General features: G+C 42.4%; 2 protein-coding genes across 5 annotated transcripts in view; one reads left to right on the plus strand and one right to left on the minus strand.

Moving 5' to 3' along the window:
- OXNAD1 (oxidoreductase NAD-binding domain containing 1) overlaps positions 1 to 1394 on the minus strand; it is a 75317-nt gene extending 73923 nt beyond the window's left edge. For all 3 annotated transcript variants that reach the window (XM_011977934.1, XM_011977932.1, XM_011977933.1), the window contains exon 1: positions 965 to 1394. The gene's annotated coding sequence lies outside the window, so the exon portion shown is untranslated. The remainder of the gene's footprint in view (positions 1 to 964) is intronic.
- Positions 1395 to 1398: 4 nt separating this feature from the next.
- On the plus strand, positions 1399 to 8455 carry DPH3 (diphthamide biosynthesis 3). Of its 2 annotated transcripts, XM_011977938.1 has the most exons (3): positions 1399 to 1724; positions 2248 to 2322; positions 5630 to 8455. In XM_011977938.1, the coding sequence occupies exons 1-3, from the start codon at positions 1617 to 1619 to the stop codon at positions 5693 to 5695; spliced, it is 249 nt and encodes an 82-aa protein (XP_011833328.1). In that variant the 5' UTR covers positions 1399 to 1616; the 3' UTR covers positions 5696 to 8455. The 2 variants fall into 2 exon arrangements, with proteins under 2 accessions (XP_011833328.1, XP_011833329.1); XM_011977939.1 differs by lacking the exon at positions 2248 to 2322 and having other exon boundaries at positions 1510 to 1724.
- Positions 8456 to 16167: the final 7712 nt, after the last annotated feature.

A 16167-nucleotide genomic window follows, 5' to 3' on the forward strand; every position in this document is an offset into this window, starting at 1 on the left:
TAAACTCCTGTAATATAGCTTCTGGATTTTCCCCCAAAAACTCCTCTGCCTTTAAGTTTTCAAGCTTTAAAAGGGCTACATTGAGTGGAGCTTCATCTAAGTGTGCACAAAATTGGTAACTTTATGCCAACATATGAGTGTGTAAATATAAGCACAGGGATATGTTATGTAAATATAAACTAAATGTTATATATCGTTGCTGAACCAAGTAAAACTCACAATTTCCATGCAAAAGTGCAACGTTACATCTAAAAAGGATCTTATATTATCTCTACTCCAATCCTTTCTTAGAAGAGGAAATAAGGCCCAAAGAATATAAATTCCCACTTGCCAGAGCAAATCAACAACTGAAGATTCCGATCCCAGATCTTCTCTCAAAAGCGCTTTTTTTTTTTTTCACTACAATGCATTTCTTCTCTATTAAGATATTAAAATGCCCAGTAATTGAGTAAGACCCAGTGGACTCGGTTTTACCAAAACAGGCACTAGCACTGCTTTTAAGACAAAAATGCCTTTTATCTGCATTTCGCTTCAAGGCATACGTAGGCCTCACACTGATAAATCTGCCTACTGACACCATTTCCTTCGCAAAGAAAAAACTGGTACTCACATAAGTAATTTGTCCCTGGGCCTTGGAGACAGAAAAGCTCTTCATTATTTTCCAGGTGCATGATTTTAGTCAAGATGCCCAACTCTCTGTACCTCAGTTTAAAGACTAATAAAATGGAATAACACGTAAACTCCTAGAGCTGACAATTCCACTTAGTGCAAGAGCTGGCACATAACTCCCCAATAATAAAAGCTGATGTTATTACTATTACTACAAATCATCGTAGTTAATAATGTTATATGTCTGGCAAACAGAAGACTAAAACTCAATCCCTGCCTTCCAGGGCTTGGTCCTTTCAGCAACACAATTTAGGATATTTTAAGACTTCTGGGGTGAGAAAGACGCGGAATGTACCTGCAGCCAGGAACTAACAAGCTGACCGTCCGTCGCCCTGGGCTCAAGGTCACTCGGTGAAGCGAAATTCCACGGAACTGTTCGTCCGTCACCAGGAAGGGAGGTCAAGGAGGCTAAGGTGCTCTCGCCTCCCCACTCCGCCTTTCCCGAGGGCCGGTAGGATGCTACCTAGCACCTGCTGCAGCCTTCAGCGGGCTGTTTAAGGCGTTAAAGCAGGCGACAAGAAACAGGGAAACTTTCCCCGCTGGTGTTGCTTGCAGACCCGGCCACGTTTAGCTGCCGGCACCTGGGATACTCCGCGGTCCCAGACATGACGCAGCAGCGCGGGCGAGCCCCACATTCTATTGGTCACTGCCATCCAATAGGAGGAGCGGTGCGCGACCCCGCTGAGCAAGACGCGCCGTCTTCCCAGTGTCTCCGCCCCTAGCTCAGCCGTCTCCGCCCCTAGCTCAGCCATCTCCATGGTGACCGCTAACGGTTATCCGTTTGGCCGCGCAGGCAGGAGTTGCGTCATTGCCCATGCGCCGGAAGCGCTGGTCCTTGCCCGGCGCGACCTGATGATGCCGAGCCTAGGCCGGTTCCGGCCAAGTTAGATCGTCGGAGCTGGTCTCGGACTGCCGGGGCGTCACCCAATCGGCGACCCCCGCTGACCATGGCAGTGTTTCATGACGAGGTGGAAATCGAGGACTTCCAATATGACGAGGACTCGGAGACGTATTTCTATCCCTGCCCATGTGGAGATAACTTCTCCATCACCAAGGTAACTTCAGGGTCCCGCCCGGCGGTTCACCCAAGCAAGCGCAGTTTGGCTCCGCCGTGTTCCTTCCGTCATTGGGTAGCCTTTGCTGCGCTGTGTCACCCACGTCCTTTTTCCCGTTGCTGAATCTTCCTCCTCCCGCATCCCCCCACCCGAACTAATACCCTGAGCTCTCTCGGTAGGCACGTAGTTCTGGTCTTAGATTAGGCCAGGGAGAGGGCGGCGGGGAGCCTCTGTCTCTGCCCGATCGCTACCTTACAGTACCAGCCTGGGATATTTCTGTCGAGGAGGGGACTCGTTTTTTGTTTCCCAGGGCTTTTGGGGCGACTGAAACTCGCCTAACTTTCCTAGGTGTTTCTAGGGGAAAATGATGTCGGCATTTCCTGGTGAAGGCCCTGGGGTTCTCACCCACCTTGCGGGGAAGGCAAGCCACCAAGAGACTTGCATCTAGGGGTGGGATAGGTTTGGGGGAGGATATGGCGAAGAGAAGACTATGCTGACCACATGGTGTTTGATTTCGTTGTAGGAAGATTTGGAGAATGGGGAAGACGTTGCAACGTGTCCTAGCTGCTCTCTCATTATAAAAGTGATTTATGACAAAGTAAGGGATATAATTTTTAAAACGGGGGAAGGGTGTTATAAGGCAGTGGCAAGGACTTAGATCAGCCTGTCAGTGATGAGAGCAGGAGAATGTTTCATTGTGTTAGGTAAAGTGCAGTATTTAGGCAGGTTTTAAACACCATTGATAAACAGCCGAATAGTAAATTAAAATGTTTAAAGTTCAGATTACATAATTTATTTTAGTTTTAGAGATAAATCTAGCTTTAGTGAAAATTATTATTTATTAAATAGAAGAAAGTATATAGATTATTTTAATGGACAATTTTTATATTTCTCTTCTATTTAATATGTAATTAAAATTGTTTAGAGCTCCTAGACTTACTTTGAAGGCAACAATTGTATGGTATTTCATGCCTGGCTTATACATAGAATTCTGCATTATCTTGTTTGAGATATAATTCCTAGATGCAGCTTTACAATTTCATTTTAGTCTTTAGTTGCCCTATTGTCTTTCACCCAAGGATGTTGACAATAGAAAAAAAAAAGTGTTATTACTGCCCACTCCTGCCCAAAGTTTAGTTCAGTACTTGGAATGAAATTTAGGTAAGGAGCTTAACACTCTGAAGAATGTACTCAAAAATGAATATAGGGAAAGAGGGGATAAGGCACAGAGCCTCATTAGAGAAGTGGGCTATAATTTAGACTATAATTTAGAAATATAATTATTCATTCTTGTATTAAAATATGCTCTGCTACAGAAAGCAAACAGGGTAAGGAAGATCAGGAGTGCTGGTCTGGGAGGAGGTTGCAGTTTTCCATAGGGTGATCATGGCAGGCCTTACTGAGAAAGGCCTTATTAAGTAAAGATTTGAAGGAGGCAAGGAAGTGAGCCGTGTACATATGAGGGTATGGGTTAAGAGAGTCGAGCAAAAGATCGTTCAGTGAAGGGGACCCAAGACAGGAACATGCCTGATTTTATCAGGGAACAAAGAGGAGGCCAGTGTGACCAGAGCAGAGCAGGATGAGAATAGTCCAAGATGAAGTCGTGGATCACTTTAAGGATTTAGGCTCTTGTTGTAAGTGATATAGGGAACCATTGGGGGATTTTCAAACATAGGAGTGCTATGATCCAACTTAAGTTTTTTTAAAAAAATGATTCTGGCTGCTGTGTTCACAGTAGCCTATAGAGAGCAAGCATAGAAACAGGAAAACCAGTTAGGAGGCTGTTACACTAATTAAAGAAGGAGGTGGGTGGCTTGGACCTGGTTACAGCAATGGAAGTAATGAGAAGTACTTAGATTCCGGATACGCTTTGAATGACTGATTTGTATAGGGTGTGAAGGAGTGAGTCAAGGATGATTTCAATATTTTTTACCTTAATAACTGGGTGGATGGAGTTACTGTCAATTGAGGGAATGTAACTATAGGTATAGGGGTTGAAATTGTACATAGTAAGTTTGAGAGGTCTGTCATCCAAGTTGAGCTGTTTAGAAGGCAATTGGATATATATGTCTGGAGTTCATGAGAGAGATTGGCTAGCAATGTCAGTTTTGGAGTTATCAGTGACAGACAGCATTTAGAGCCATGAAATTGGATGAGATCACCAGGTCTGTGAATGTAGAGATGGATAAAATACAGGACTGAGCATTAAGGCACTCCAGTATTAAAAAGTCAGGGAGGGAAGTGAGGAATCACCAAAGCTGATGGTAAAAGAGCAACCACTGAGAAAGGAGGAAAATCAGCAGCGTCAAATCCTAGAAACCAGATGAGAAAGGGTCGAGGAAGTGGTGATCCTTGTCATGTGACACTGATAAACCATTAGCTTTAGTAACACTGAGTTTATTTGTGACGGTGACGAGAGCAGTTTCCATGGAGTAACAGGAACAGCGCATGATTGAAGAAACCAACGGGCAGAAAACTGGTTGGAGAGAATGAGAGAACGGAAGGCAGTGAGTATAGGCATTTCTTTTAAGGAGTTTGCTGCAAAGGAGAGCAGAGACATGTGACAGTGACCAGTGGTGATAGAGGATCAAGAGAGTGTTTAAAGTGGTAGAAATTCAGCCTTCATAAGTGAATCTAGACACAGAAAGTTAGATTTAACCAGGTTGATGGTTTTCCCAAGTGAATAGTAAGGAGTGAGAGAAGAGTTGTTATAACCAACTGTGGAGTGTGAACTATGTAAAGAGAACATGAAGGGAGTGAGGGGCAGTGAAAGGATGGTAGGATGAATACGGTGGAGGTCCAGAGGAGTTGAAATATGGCATCCAGGGTGGATAAATGACAGCAACAGAGAAGAATAGCAATGCGGTAGTCTCAAGACATAAGATTCTAAACTGATAGGTTTTAGACAGGAAAGGAGAAGGGTGGCAAAAAGGAGGAACTAGCCCCATTTCCAATCCCTCTCGTACTAGGACCCTGAGAACACAGAGCCTCCACTAGACAGGCCTATAGGGGAAACTGTCCTTAAGAATATGACTTCATCTCAGCCTCAACACTATTGACATTTTAGACCTGATAATTATTTGTTGTCCAGAGATATCTCGCACATTATAGGATGTCTAGCAGGATCCCTGGCCTCTACCTATTAGATGCCAATAGCAATCCTCAGTTGTTTCCATTCAAACTGTTTCCAGATATTACCAATGCTTTTGGGGGTAAAAGGATATTTTGATGAAGAGGTTGAGAATGTGGAGCATTGTGCTAACAATGGACCATGAATTCCAAAGGGCACAGTGAAAGGGTTCCAAATATTGGACAACAGAGTAGCAGGGACAGAGTAAGGGCTGATCCTTCAGGAATCAGATTGCTGGAGGTGAGGGATAACCTTGGAAGCAGAGATTTTTTGTGGTAGCTGACATAGCCAGGATAAATGATCAGAGATTGAACTTCATTTACAAAGTAGCTAACGTTGCAGATTATCCATGTTGGGAAACACATAAAGACCCGTCCCTTTTAGTTAGAAGAAGTAATTACTTTGAAGAGGACTGGTATTTGAATGACCGAATATTAAAGTGGAGAAGTTTTAGTGTAAGTAGTAATACAGAAATTTAAAAGATGTGGCATATCTTTATGTGATTTCTGAGAAGTGGTTGCTCTGAACTGAAGATGGGGATATTTGTTTATAAGATGCTTTATATTAAATAATGAATTCAGAATCAAAAATTGATACATGTTTAAGATTCTAATTCTAGTGCTGTCATTGGCTCTTTGACCAATGAAATGATAATAGCAATGGAAAAACAAAATTAACAGAGCTGGATTGATTCTGTAACAAAATGAAGGTTTAATGTTAATGCATTTGTGACACGGAAATTTATTGGTTAATGTCATTTCTCACTCTGTCTTAGGATCAGTTTGTGTGTGGAGAAACAGTCCCAGTCCCTTCAGCCAACAAAGAATTAGTTAAATGCTGAAGAAGCCTTCAGGAATCCAAATCCTGAACAGTTGGAAATGAGCCCAGATAGAAATATCAAATGCAGAGCTACTGGCTTCACTGAGACAACCATTTGTGATTTGCCGTTCTGTGAGAGTGTGGATTCTTTCCATCAACTGCTGATTTCATCTTCAGGAAGCAAGTCCATAACATGACATATCTGGATTTTGTGCTAAGAACCTTAAATTGGAAGCATTCTTAATTATCCATCTAAATTTAAAAGAAGATAATTTCAAAACAGTGCTTTCTTTCCCTTGGTTTCATCATTTTCATATTTTAAACCAAATTCCTTCAGTATCTGATAACAGCATCATCTACCTCAGTCATTAGGATTTCTTAATAAAAAAGAGATTGTATTTTTGACTTGGTTATTAAGATAATTAAAATGAGCCCTTCATTTGAAATTTGACATCAGCTTTGCTGTTCTAAATTTAAAATTAGTTGCTTCATCAGTAGCACACTTCCAGTTTCTATACCAAGCCGGTCTCCTCAGTTTTCCCATTAGGATGGACATGTTCTGTTCAGCGTGTCATTTCTATAATGCTTCATGCAGAGAATTCGGTCATAGTGTTAAAGAGAAGATACAGTGAGGTCACAATGTCTCCAGAGCTAAAAGTTAGTGAACAAGAAAGTAAGTCTAAATTGATGAAAGAATGAGGAGTTTTCTTATCTTCTGCATATTCCTTGGAAGTCAGGACAAGATGAAAAACATCCAAAAGAAGTGAAATTGGTGACAATGAGGAGCAGAGGATTCCAGTGTAGTAAATGAAATGTTTGAATGACTTTGCCAGATCAGAGCAAGTAATATTTCTGTATCTGAATTTTTGTTTTTTGATAAGGCGAATGCAATTGCATTCCAGATAGGGGTTACTGTCAGATTTCCGTGGCTGGAAGCTGTGCTTTTGGCATATCACAGTGTTGTGTCAGTACTACAAGGTAAAGCATCTACAACAGAGAATGAGCTTGAAAATGAAGGATCTATTGTGAATAAATATGCCCATGAGAGCATATTTAATAAGCCTCTATAACATGCAGCCAAACCAGACATTCACTCCTGCAGAGAAATGTTGCCCTGAAGAAAAAGAAATATATAAAGATAGGCTATCATTCTTCCTTTGCTGCAGTACTAAGAATAGCAAGAAATTAGAATCATTTACATTGGAAATTTGAAAATTCCCTTTATATACACAACTTTACTGTGTATAAATAAAAAATGTTAATGCACTGATGTCTGTCAGGTTGTTTTAGGAATGGCTCCTGCAATTAGAAAAATAGCTTACTAGAATGTAAATGTTGTGTTACTTATTGGTAAGTGTACTGTACACATTCATTGGAGGTTAAAACAAGTGAGTAGCCATTTTTACCTGCCAGCAGCATGGCTATGTGCAGCCACTAGGCTGAGACAATAAATTACCAAAAATTGTATGCTGAAAGTGCTGGGTACATTATGTGGCATATTCTGGATGTGATGAGAAATCTCATTGCTGTTTGGGACACTGACATCCCAGAAGCAATCCACAACTGCTTTGCAAAAGCAAAGTGATTGCTCAGATGAACAGAGCAGAGTACTCACTCACTATGGTGGGATCAGCTGCAAAGCAAAATGAACTGTCCCACAGTCATGTTGATGGTTTTCTAGATATTGCCAACATGTTAGCTCTTTCTGATGCTGATGAATTTCAAACATGAACAGACACCCTTGATGTGGGTTTGTTAAGAACATAGAAGAACAGGAAAAGTTGCCAGGTTCACACATCCCAGGAAAAAAGAAGCATGAAAAGCATTAGCAATCAGTGACTGATGATAATGCTGCAGTAATGGGAATGGTTTTATTTCTAAATCAGATTATTTCTAAATAAAATCATTTATTGGTTTGTTTCTAAAGCAATTGAGTCACTAAGTTTGTGAACTATAAAGGAACACATCAAGATTGAATCCTGTGTTAAGCAGAAAGTAAAACCAGAGCCAGGCACAGTGGCTCGTGCCTGTAATCCCAGCTATTCAGGAAGCTGAGGCAGGAGGATTGTGTGAGGCCAAGAGTTCAGGACTAGCCTGGGCAACATAGAGAGACCCTGCCTCTAAAAAATTTTCTTTTAATTAGCAAGGTATGGGGCCATGAGCAAATTGCTTGGGCCCAGGAGTTTGAGGCTGTGGTGAGTTGTGATCACACCACTGCGTTCCAGCCTATCTGACAGGGCAAGACCTCCTCTCTAAAAAATAAAGAGAAAGCAGAGTAAAACTGGACTGTGAGATATGACTAAAGTTCTGTGTGATACGTGTGCCTTATTTAGCTCAAGACATTTCTAGAGCACATATAAAAACTGACTTGTCATCCAGGCTGTGTCTCTTTTTAGCTTTGTAATCTTTGGCAAGGCCATTGGATTCTTCAGCTGTACAATTAGGAGACTTGATCAGGTGATTTCCTTTCTCAGCTGTCAGTTCTTTAATTTCAGGCTTGGTAGCTTGTGGGAACTGAAAAGGCAATTAAAACCTTTATAAACGCAAACTAAATCATGAATTACAGAAAAAGTCCATTGTTCCATAACTTGGTGCTACCACACTTATGAGTTTAAAAATTACGAAGTCGACTGTGGAAAGGATTCTGCGTATATTCTATTGTGCACATTCAGAAACATTTTTCTTGGAAAAAACACCCAACATTTTTTGTAACTGCACATATTAATTTATTGCCAGAATAAATTGCATTGCATGCTCAATAAAGTCAGATAATTCAAATCCATTTGCTTTTCTGTAGTTTTTCTTCTAAATGTCAACATTCTGAATTAAAATGTTTATGACTTTATATGAGGTAGAAATCTTAATTGTTTTGGGGTATTGTTAATAGGCTTTTTGTTTTGGACAGTAGTTTTTAAATAAGGAAATTGTTTGGGCTCTGGATTGTTATTGCTATTTGGGAAAAAAATAACTGAGTCAAGTGGTAGTAAGACAAAGTTGACATTCTTAGACTCAGTTTATTACCAGGAAAGAAGACTGATGTTTAAGGCTGATGGTCAATTCTTGGAGTGATTTCAGAGCCTAGCTCTGGTCAGAAGACAATTAGAATCTTAGTTCCTCCACTGTGATCTCCAGGAATTTACAATTATCTTCTGGTTTGTGAAATATAGATCGTAGTACCTCTTTCACAGGGTTGCTGTGTGAACCCATTCATTGTGCAATTAGAAAAATAGCTGTCATGTGCTATGCACTAGACAGAGAAGCACCTGTCACATGCTAGGCGCTCGGTGAAGAAGATTGGGTTTCTACATTTGGAAACTTAGTGGAACTAGAAGAGACAGAAGCAAGATTACAGATGAGTTAGAGCCCCCAAGGAAACAAACCAGGTGATATGGGAGAGAGTAACTGGGTCAGGTGACTTTTTAAGGGAGTCTGATCTCTGGCACTTTTTCTAAGACCTGAAGGTTGAGAAGGAAACAGCCGTGTGAAAATTATTAAATGAGCTAATATCTATAAAACATGACCACTAACCCCTGTCATGTGCAAAAAATAGTTAACTATTCTAACTCCAAAAGGAGTTAAACATTGTTTTGAGCTTTCTGTTTGTCCATGTTCTGTTGCTGTAACAGAATACCTCAGACTGAATAATGTATCAAGAATAAAGGTTAATTTGGCTCATGATTCTGGAGCCTGGAGAGTTCATACTATGACCCTGGTGAGGGTCTCATACCGTGCCCTAACATGATGGAGAAGAAGAATGGGAAGCGGGCGTGTGCACAGATACCATACTGGAGCGTCAGCCTCATTTTATAGCAACCCCCTCTCTTGGTGACTAGTCTTAGGAGAGGGAGAACTCACTCCCACCAGATGTCGTTCATTTCTTCAAGGGCAGATCCCTTGTTATCCAAATACCTCTTAAAAGTCTCACCATCTCTCAACACCATTACGTTGGGGACCAAGCCTCATTATGAGTTTGGTGTGGACAAACCATATCCAAGCCACAGCAAACATTGACAGTATTCTTGGCATAAATATGAGAAGTGTGAAGTTTTGGACACCCTTGCCTCCCTCTTCTTGAATCTAGGGGTAGGGCCCTGCAACCTGTGTTTTAATGCCTGCTAGCTGATTCTCATGCAGTTAAAGTTTGGGAACCACTGGTTTTCAAACTCGACAGCACATTTGTAATCGCTTCGGGCACTTAAAAAATTTGATGCCCCAGAGAGTCTGACTTAATTGATTTGGGTGCAACTTGGGCATCAGGATTTTTTAAAAAGTGTCCCTGGCGATTCTAATGTGTAGCCAAGGCCTAGAACCACTAGGTTAGAAAAGCAGAACGTCTCACGAAGTTAAAAGGAGCCTTTTTTTTTTTTTTTTTAAAGACAGAGTCTTGCTCTGTTACCCAGGCTGGAGTGCAGTGGCGCTATCTCCCACTCACTACAAGCTCCACCTCCCGGGTTCATGCCATTCTTCTGCCTCAGCCTCCTGAGTAGCTGGGACTACAGGCGCCCACCACCACACCCGGCTAATCTTTTGTATTTTTTAGTCAAGACAGGGTTTCACTGTGTTAGCCAGGATGGTCTCGATCTCCTGACCTCATGATCCGCCCGCCTTGGCCTCCCAAAGTGCTGGGATTACAGACGTGAGCCACCGTGCCCAGCCCAAAGGAGCCAATTTTTTAAAATGATCACACCTGCTTTGCACATGAAACAAGGAAAGGGGGCTCAATTGGCCACACACTGCATTTAGGCATGCAATCAGCCTTAACAAGTGGCCAGGAGAACCCAGGCTGGGCCAATGTACACAGCGGTAGAGCTCTAAACTGGGTGGCCTCCAGGCTGCATCCCGTATTTAAACAGACAATCACATTTTCCAGCACACGCTGGCTGCTAATTACATACCTTACAAAAGCAACAGCTTCTGCAGGTGTAAGTAATTAGGATTCTTTAACTCCATTTGAGGATGCCTGCCATTCCCTGCTTCTTATCTAGCAGATTGCCATCATTACATATTTGACTGGGAAACCAGTTTACACATTATTCCTTGCTAAGGGTTTAAAACAAAGGGCACATAAAAGAGAAATCACAAATCCACCAAAGGCTTAAAATACGGGTGGAGGTAGAGTGGGGGGATTCTCCACCTTTCTCTACATACTTGCAGAGATGCACTTATAGAGGAGCCCTAGAACTCAGAACAAAACAATTCTTTGTAATGTATGAATGAATATTGTTCAAATTCTAGGAAAGCAAGTTAGCATTTTAAAAAAGAAAATTGTTTTTCGGTCTTCAGACTTTACCACTCAAATTAGGGGGAAAAAAGGCATGTCCTTTTCAAGCCCTGGCGCAGGTGGACAAGTTCAAACTTTGGGGAAATTTGGAAGTTAAGAATGTCCAGCTGCGGGAGTGGGAACCCTGGAAGGGGCTGGTGAAGAAGTCTGGAAGGGTCTTTGCGTCTCTGGCGAGATTACCTCTGAGCTTACAGCCAAGCGTCGGTAGTGGGGTTGGAGTTGCTGTTGGTCAGTAAAGCTGGCAGGAAGAAGCCCCAGGCATGCAGGAGAGAGGGAAGATGAAAGCCAACCACCAGCGCCTCTGCAGCTGTCTCTCACCACCTTACACTGGAGCGCTCTCCAGCATCACAGCTGCTGCCTCCTTTCTGCCTTTCAAACCTTGCACCAGTTTCTCCTTTTTACTCATCTGTAACCCAGAACCATATGGGGAAGAGAATACTGGGAAATAGTTCTAGCTTGGCCAAGTTAATATAGCACATAACTACCACAGTTACTGATACTGAAAAGCCACTCAAATCCACTTGAATATCTTAATTAGAAGCCCCACTAACTTTCATCTTTGTACAACCTGGAAAACTTTGCCGCAGCACCTGCTGAGATAGGACAAATGCTGGGAAACTAACCTAGCTACCAATGTAGATTGCAGAGGCACAGGTAGGCCCAGCAGGCTGTTTCCAAGGAAGGTGGCCACCTCAGTCCCAGTTCTGGCAAGTGAGAGGTATTTGATTTGGTAATTGAAGTAGCTCCCAAATGGGGGTACATGCCCAGTAAGGAGTAGGAGATCCCAATGAGTGCGCAGGGCCACCAGCATTGCTTCAGTCCAGGAGGATCGACACTTGGGGCAATTCCCATGTGAGATATGACTGTGGTATCAGGACCCAGTCACTAGGCAAATATTTGGGGCCAGACTTCATACTTAGGGGAGAACTGAGTGTTTGATAGGGTCAAAGATTGTATCTTTGGACAAAAATCAATGGGCACTACCTGTGTGTACTTTAGGACAGCACCGGCCACCTGGTTCACCCCAGAGGGCATTGGGTCCCAGTGTACAATTCCTAATGGCAGTGAGGACTTAGAGCATTACTGTAGCTAGCAGGTATCTCCGAACCACCAACTGATGACGGTGATGAGAGTAAGGCTACTAGATAGGGGATTGGGGACTATTTTATGAGATTAAATGAGATAATGCATGTAAAGCACTTAGCATGGATTTTGCATCTAGTAAGGGCTCAATAAATGATAGTTTAATCTTATGTGTTTCTTGTTCCATAATAAATTACTCGAGACTATGTTCCAAGGAACTTTTCTGAATTTTTAGGTTTAGACAACAATGGACTCAGCCATCATGTGTCAGGGTTCAATCCAGAGAAGCTGAAGAACCATGAGTGAGAGAGAATGGAGATGTGTTATAAGGATTAGACTTCACATGGCATGGGAGCTAGTGGAAGCATCCAGGGAAGGTGGTTATCTCTGCATCTGATGTTGAGCCTAAAGTAGTAATTGGTCAGCCAAACTGGTAGTCAGAAAAGGAAGCTTGGTGTGAACAAGAGAAAATACAAACCGGAACCTACACCTGTCTCACTGTCTCCAACCTTAATGCTGTGGGTGACTCCCAGGGGAAGCTGGCAGCGTCTCCACAGAGTTGCATAAGTACTTGGCCCAGAACAAGGCAAGCTAGCAGATTGCAACATGCATGAGCACCCACTGTTCCTGGGATCCTGCTCCAGCCTTCAGAGCCTAAAAAAAAAAAAAAAAAAAAACCATGTCTGCTGCTTTACTTCTGGCTTCCAAATCTTGCAGAAAAATTATCTTGTAGTCAGTGCTAACCCAGGACCACCAGGGAAGGGAATTCTGGGAAATGTAGTCCCAGTTTAGCTAAATTGTAACATACAGCATTGGGGAAGTCAAGGCAGGAGTGGGACATTATTGGTCTTCAATGAGTAAAGGGATCATAGCGTCGCATTGTTTAGATCACACTATGAAGTTGGTATCATATCCTCATAGTAACTGAAACTAAGTCTTTGCCAATGTATCAATCAGGAATTGTTACATTACAAGCCACCCCAAAACTTTTTAAAACAAAAGTCATTTATTCTTGCTTAAGTGTTTGTTGGTCAGCTGGGGGGTTGGCTGATCTTGGTTGGGTTTGGCTGAATGACTCTAAACTGCAGATTAAGTCTGGGTCCAGTCTTAGGTTTCTCTTCCTTCGTGGCCCAGTGAACCAGCTGGGACAGGTGCAGGAGCCAAGTCCCACTGCCCATGCACATTTCACGTCTTGGCCTGCGTTGGATCTGCCAGTGTTTCATTGGCCAGAACGGTCACATGGCTGAGCTAAAGTCAAGGGCAGGGAAATACAATTCTTCCATGGAGGTGGTGGAGGGAAGGAGTGAATAATTTTGAAAAGTAATTTAATTTATCACAGTCATTAAATAACTGGCTTGGCATTTCAGTACAAATACTTTTGACTCCAACTACCATTGAATTTCTTTTACAGTAGTGTTTGGGTAATTGAAAAACTTTCCAAGGCGTAAGATGGAAGCAGTTGAAACTTTCAGACAAGTCAGTTACTCTCATCTTTCTGGCCAGACACGAGACAACAGTCCCACTGGATTAATTTTTGCTACATTTGCATTTTGAGGTGCGTGAGGCATTGGCTGTGGTTTCTGTATTCAAAATCAGGCTTCACCTTCAGCAACATAATTCTGATAATAACGAGTTAATATTCCAAAGCCTGCCATAAACATCCTCTTGAAGGTATTTATTAGATCTAATTACAGAGAGAAATGGGGCCATATACTCATAAGATGTCATTAAAAATGAGTTAGAATGCCCCTGGGAACCTAGACTACTCACCTTACTGTGTCTGTTTCCTGGTTGCTAGAACTTTGGGATGATTCATTTTGAGTATTTTTATTGCAGCGAGATCCCTGATACATTTCAATGGTGCCCAACAGTTTGTTACATAGACTGTTTCAAATCAGGAGAGCAGCTCTCACTTCAAGTCTGATACGATCCGCATGACCATAGCTGAAACCTTGAACTCTGAACCTTAAACAAAGTCTGCCATATATAGCTTACATATTCCTAGCAGAATGTAGCCTATTAATGACTTGTCCATTCGGCGTGGCTAAGCTCTCTCCATACCACGCTGAGTTAGAGGGGGAAAATCAGTGAAGTTAGCCATGAAGGAGAACTTTCTGCTTGGAAAAGTGTTAAGATTGTTAGTACTACTCATTTCAAAATGGATAAACAATGTCATGCAATCAATAAAAATGTTCCAAGCATTTTTTATTTGTGAGAACTGGGGCCTAATCTCTGTGCAAGGGAGGGTTTAAAAACTAGAATTATGTTACAGAGAATCTGTAAGTGCAAGGGAGGGTTTAAAAACTAGAATTATGTTAGAGAATCTGTAAGTGCAAGGGAGGGTTTAAAAACTAGAATTATGTTACAGAGAATCTGTAAGAACAGGACAGAAATGTTTCTCACCAATAAGTGACCCCAGTGTATGTGTTGGCAGTTAAACAATTGGAAGTTTTGTCCTCTTTGCCAAACATGTACCTTCCTCATCATCAATTTAAAAAACTATCCTGTGGACATAAAGAGGCAGAAGGAATGCCTGACCTCAGCCAGATGGTTCCTGTTTTTCTTGCACACGCACGTGTTCCTGCCCCATCTGTGGACTCAGTGGGTCACTGCCCTGGGCAAGGAGGCCAAAGATGATACTGATCACCTCTCTAGGTCTTGGCTTCTCAACTGTAAAATGGGATGGGAGTAGGGGGAATGAAGGAATGACTTCTAAGGTTCCTTTCAGCTCTGTTCTGAAGTGACTTTGAGGAAGCAAGTGACTATTTCTATACTTGGATGAAGCTGTCCTGGTATATCTGAAGAGGCAAACTCGAGAGGACTGCTGCCCTTCTGGACTAGGGGATGGGGAGGAGGAAGAGGAGGAGCAGAGCGAATAGCAGCACTCCTAGAATGGTGGTGAATGGACAGCGCCAGGGCCTCTGGGGGAGCCAGAGTCATGGGACTCTGGTGCTGGTAGGCCCAAGCCCAGGCCAGCTTGCAGGAGGGCAGTGCAGCCAGAAACCCTCTGCGCCCATGTGTTCCCCTTCCCAAGGGGCAGCATACTTCATGTGAGTGCTGGGCAGCTGACATTTGCAGGATCTTCACTCTGAGGTCTGAAGCCAACAGCCAGTCAATTACTGGCCTCGGTGACATCTCAAGATGTGCCTAGCAAGGCTTTTGCGCTGTTCAACATAGCCACTAGCTATGTGTGGCTTTTTAAATGTAAATTTATTTATTTATGTATGTGTGTATTTACTTATTTTGAGACAAGGTCTTTCTTGTCACCCAGGCTGGAGTGCAGTGGTGCAGTCATAGCTCACTGCAGCCTCCAGCTCCTGCGGTCAGCCTCCCAAGTAACTGGACCTATAGGCATGTGCTACCGTGTCCAGCCAATGTTTTATATTTTGTAGAGACAGGGTCTTGCCATGTTGCCCAGGCTGGTCTCAAACTCCTGGGCTCAAGCGATCCTCCTGCCTCAGCCTCTCAAACTGCTGGGATTCCAGGTGTGAGCCACCGTGGTCAGCCCTGAATTTAAACTAAAATGTATACAATTAAATTAAGAAGCCAGTGCCTTAATAGTCACACTACCACATTTCAGGTACACATGTGCACATGTTTCTGTGGCTTGAGGCAACCATACTAGACGGCTCAAGTAAAGAACATTTCCATCTTCACAGCAAGTTCTCTTGAATAGTTCTATTCTAGAATGTGGCATGGTGCTCACACACTGAAGAAATAAAAAACGCCTCTACTAACTTCATCTTTTTCTCTATTTCCTTTCTTTTCTTGCTATAGAATGTCTATATACACATTCTTTGAGAGTACAGAAGAGACATTTGATGTGAAATATCTGGGTTCAAACCTCAGCTCCCCCACATCAATTTTAGGAGAATTATTTAGCACCTGTTTCTGCATCAATAAAAAGAGGTTCCCAGGGTAATGGAAATAATATAGGTAATAAACATTAAGTTTTTGGTAAACTCTACTGACTGTAGATTCCCACCAAGTGATGCACAGAGAAATGGGAAGAGTCATGTCATTAAATTTTTGTTAAAAAGAGGTGTTTTGGAGGAATAATATTGGTGGTTTTTCAGAAGACACAGTAAGGATAAAATGATGCTACTTCCTTTGAGGTGGGAGGCACCCTT

This window comes from Mandrillus leucophaeus, unplaced genomic scaffold, assembly GCF_000951045.1.
Source record: "Mandrillus leucophaeus isolate KB7577 unplaced genomic scaffold, Mleu.le_1.0 Scaffold186, whole genome shotgun sequence".
Lineage (NCBI taxonomy): Eukaryota > Metazoa > Chordata > Mammalia > Primates > Cercopithecidae > Mandrillus > Mandrillus leucophaeus.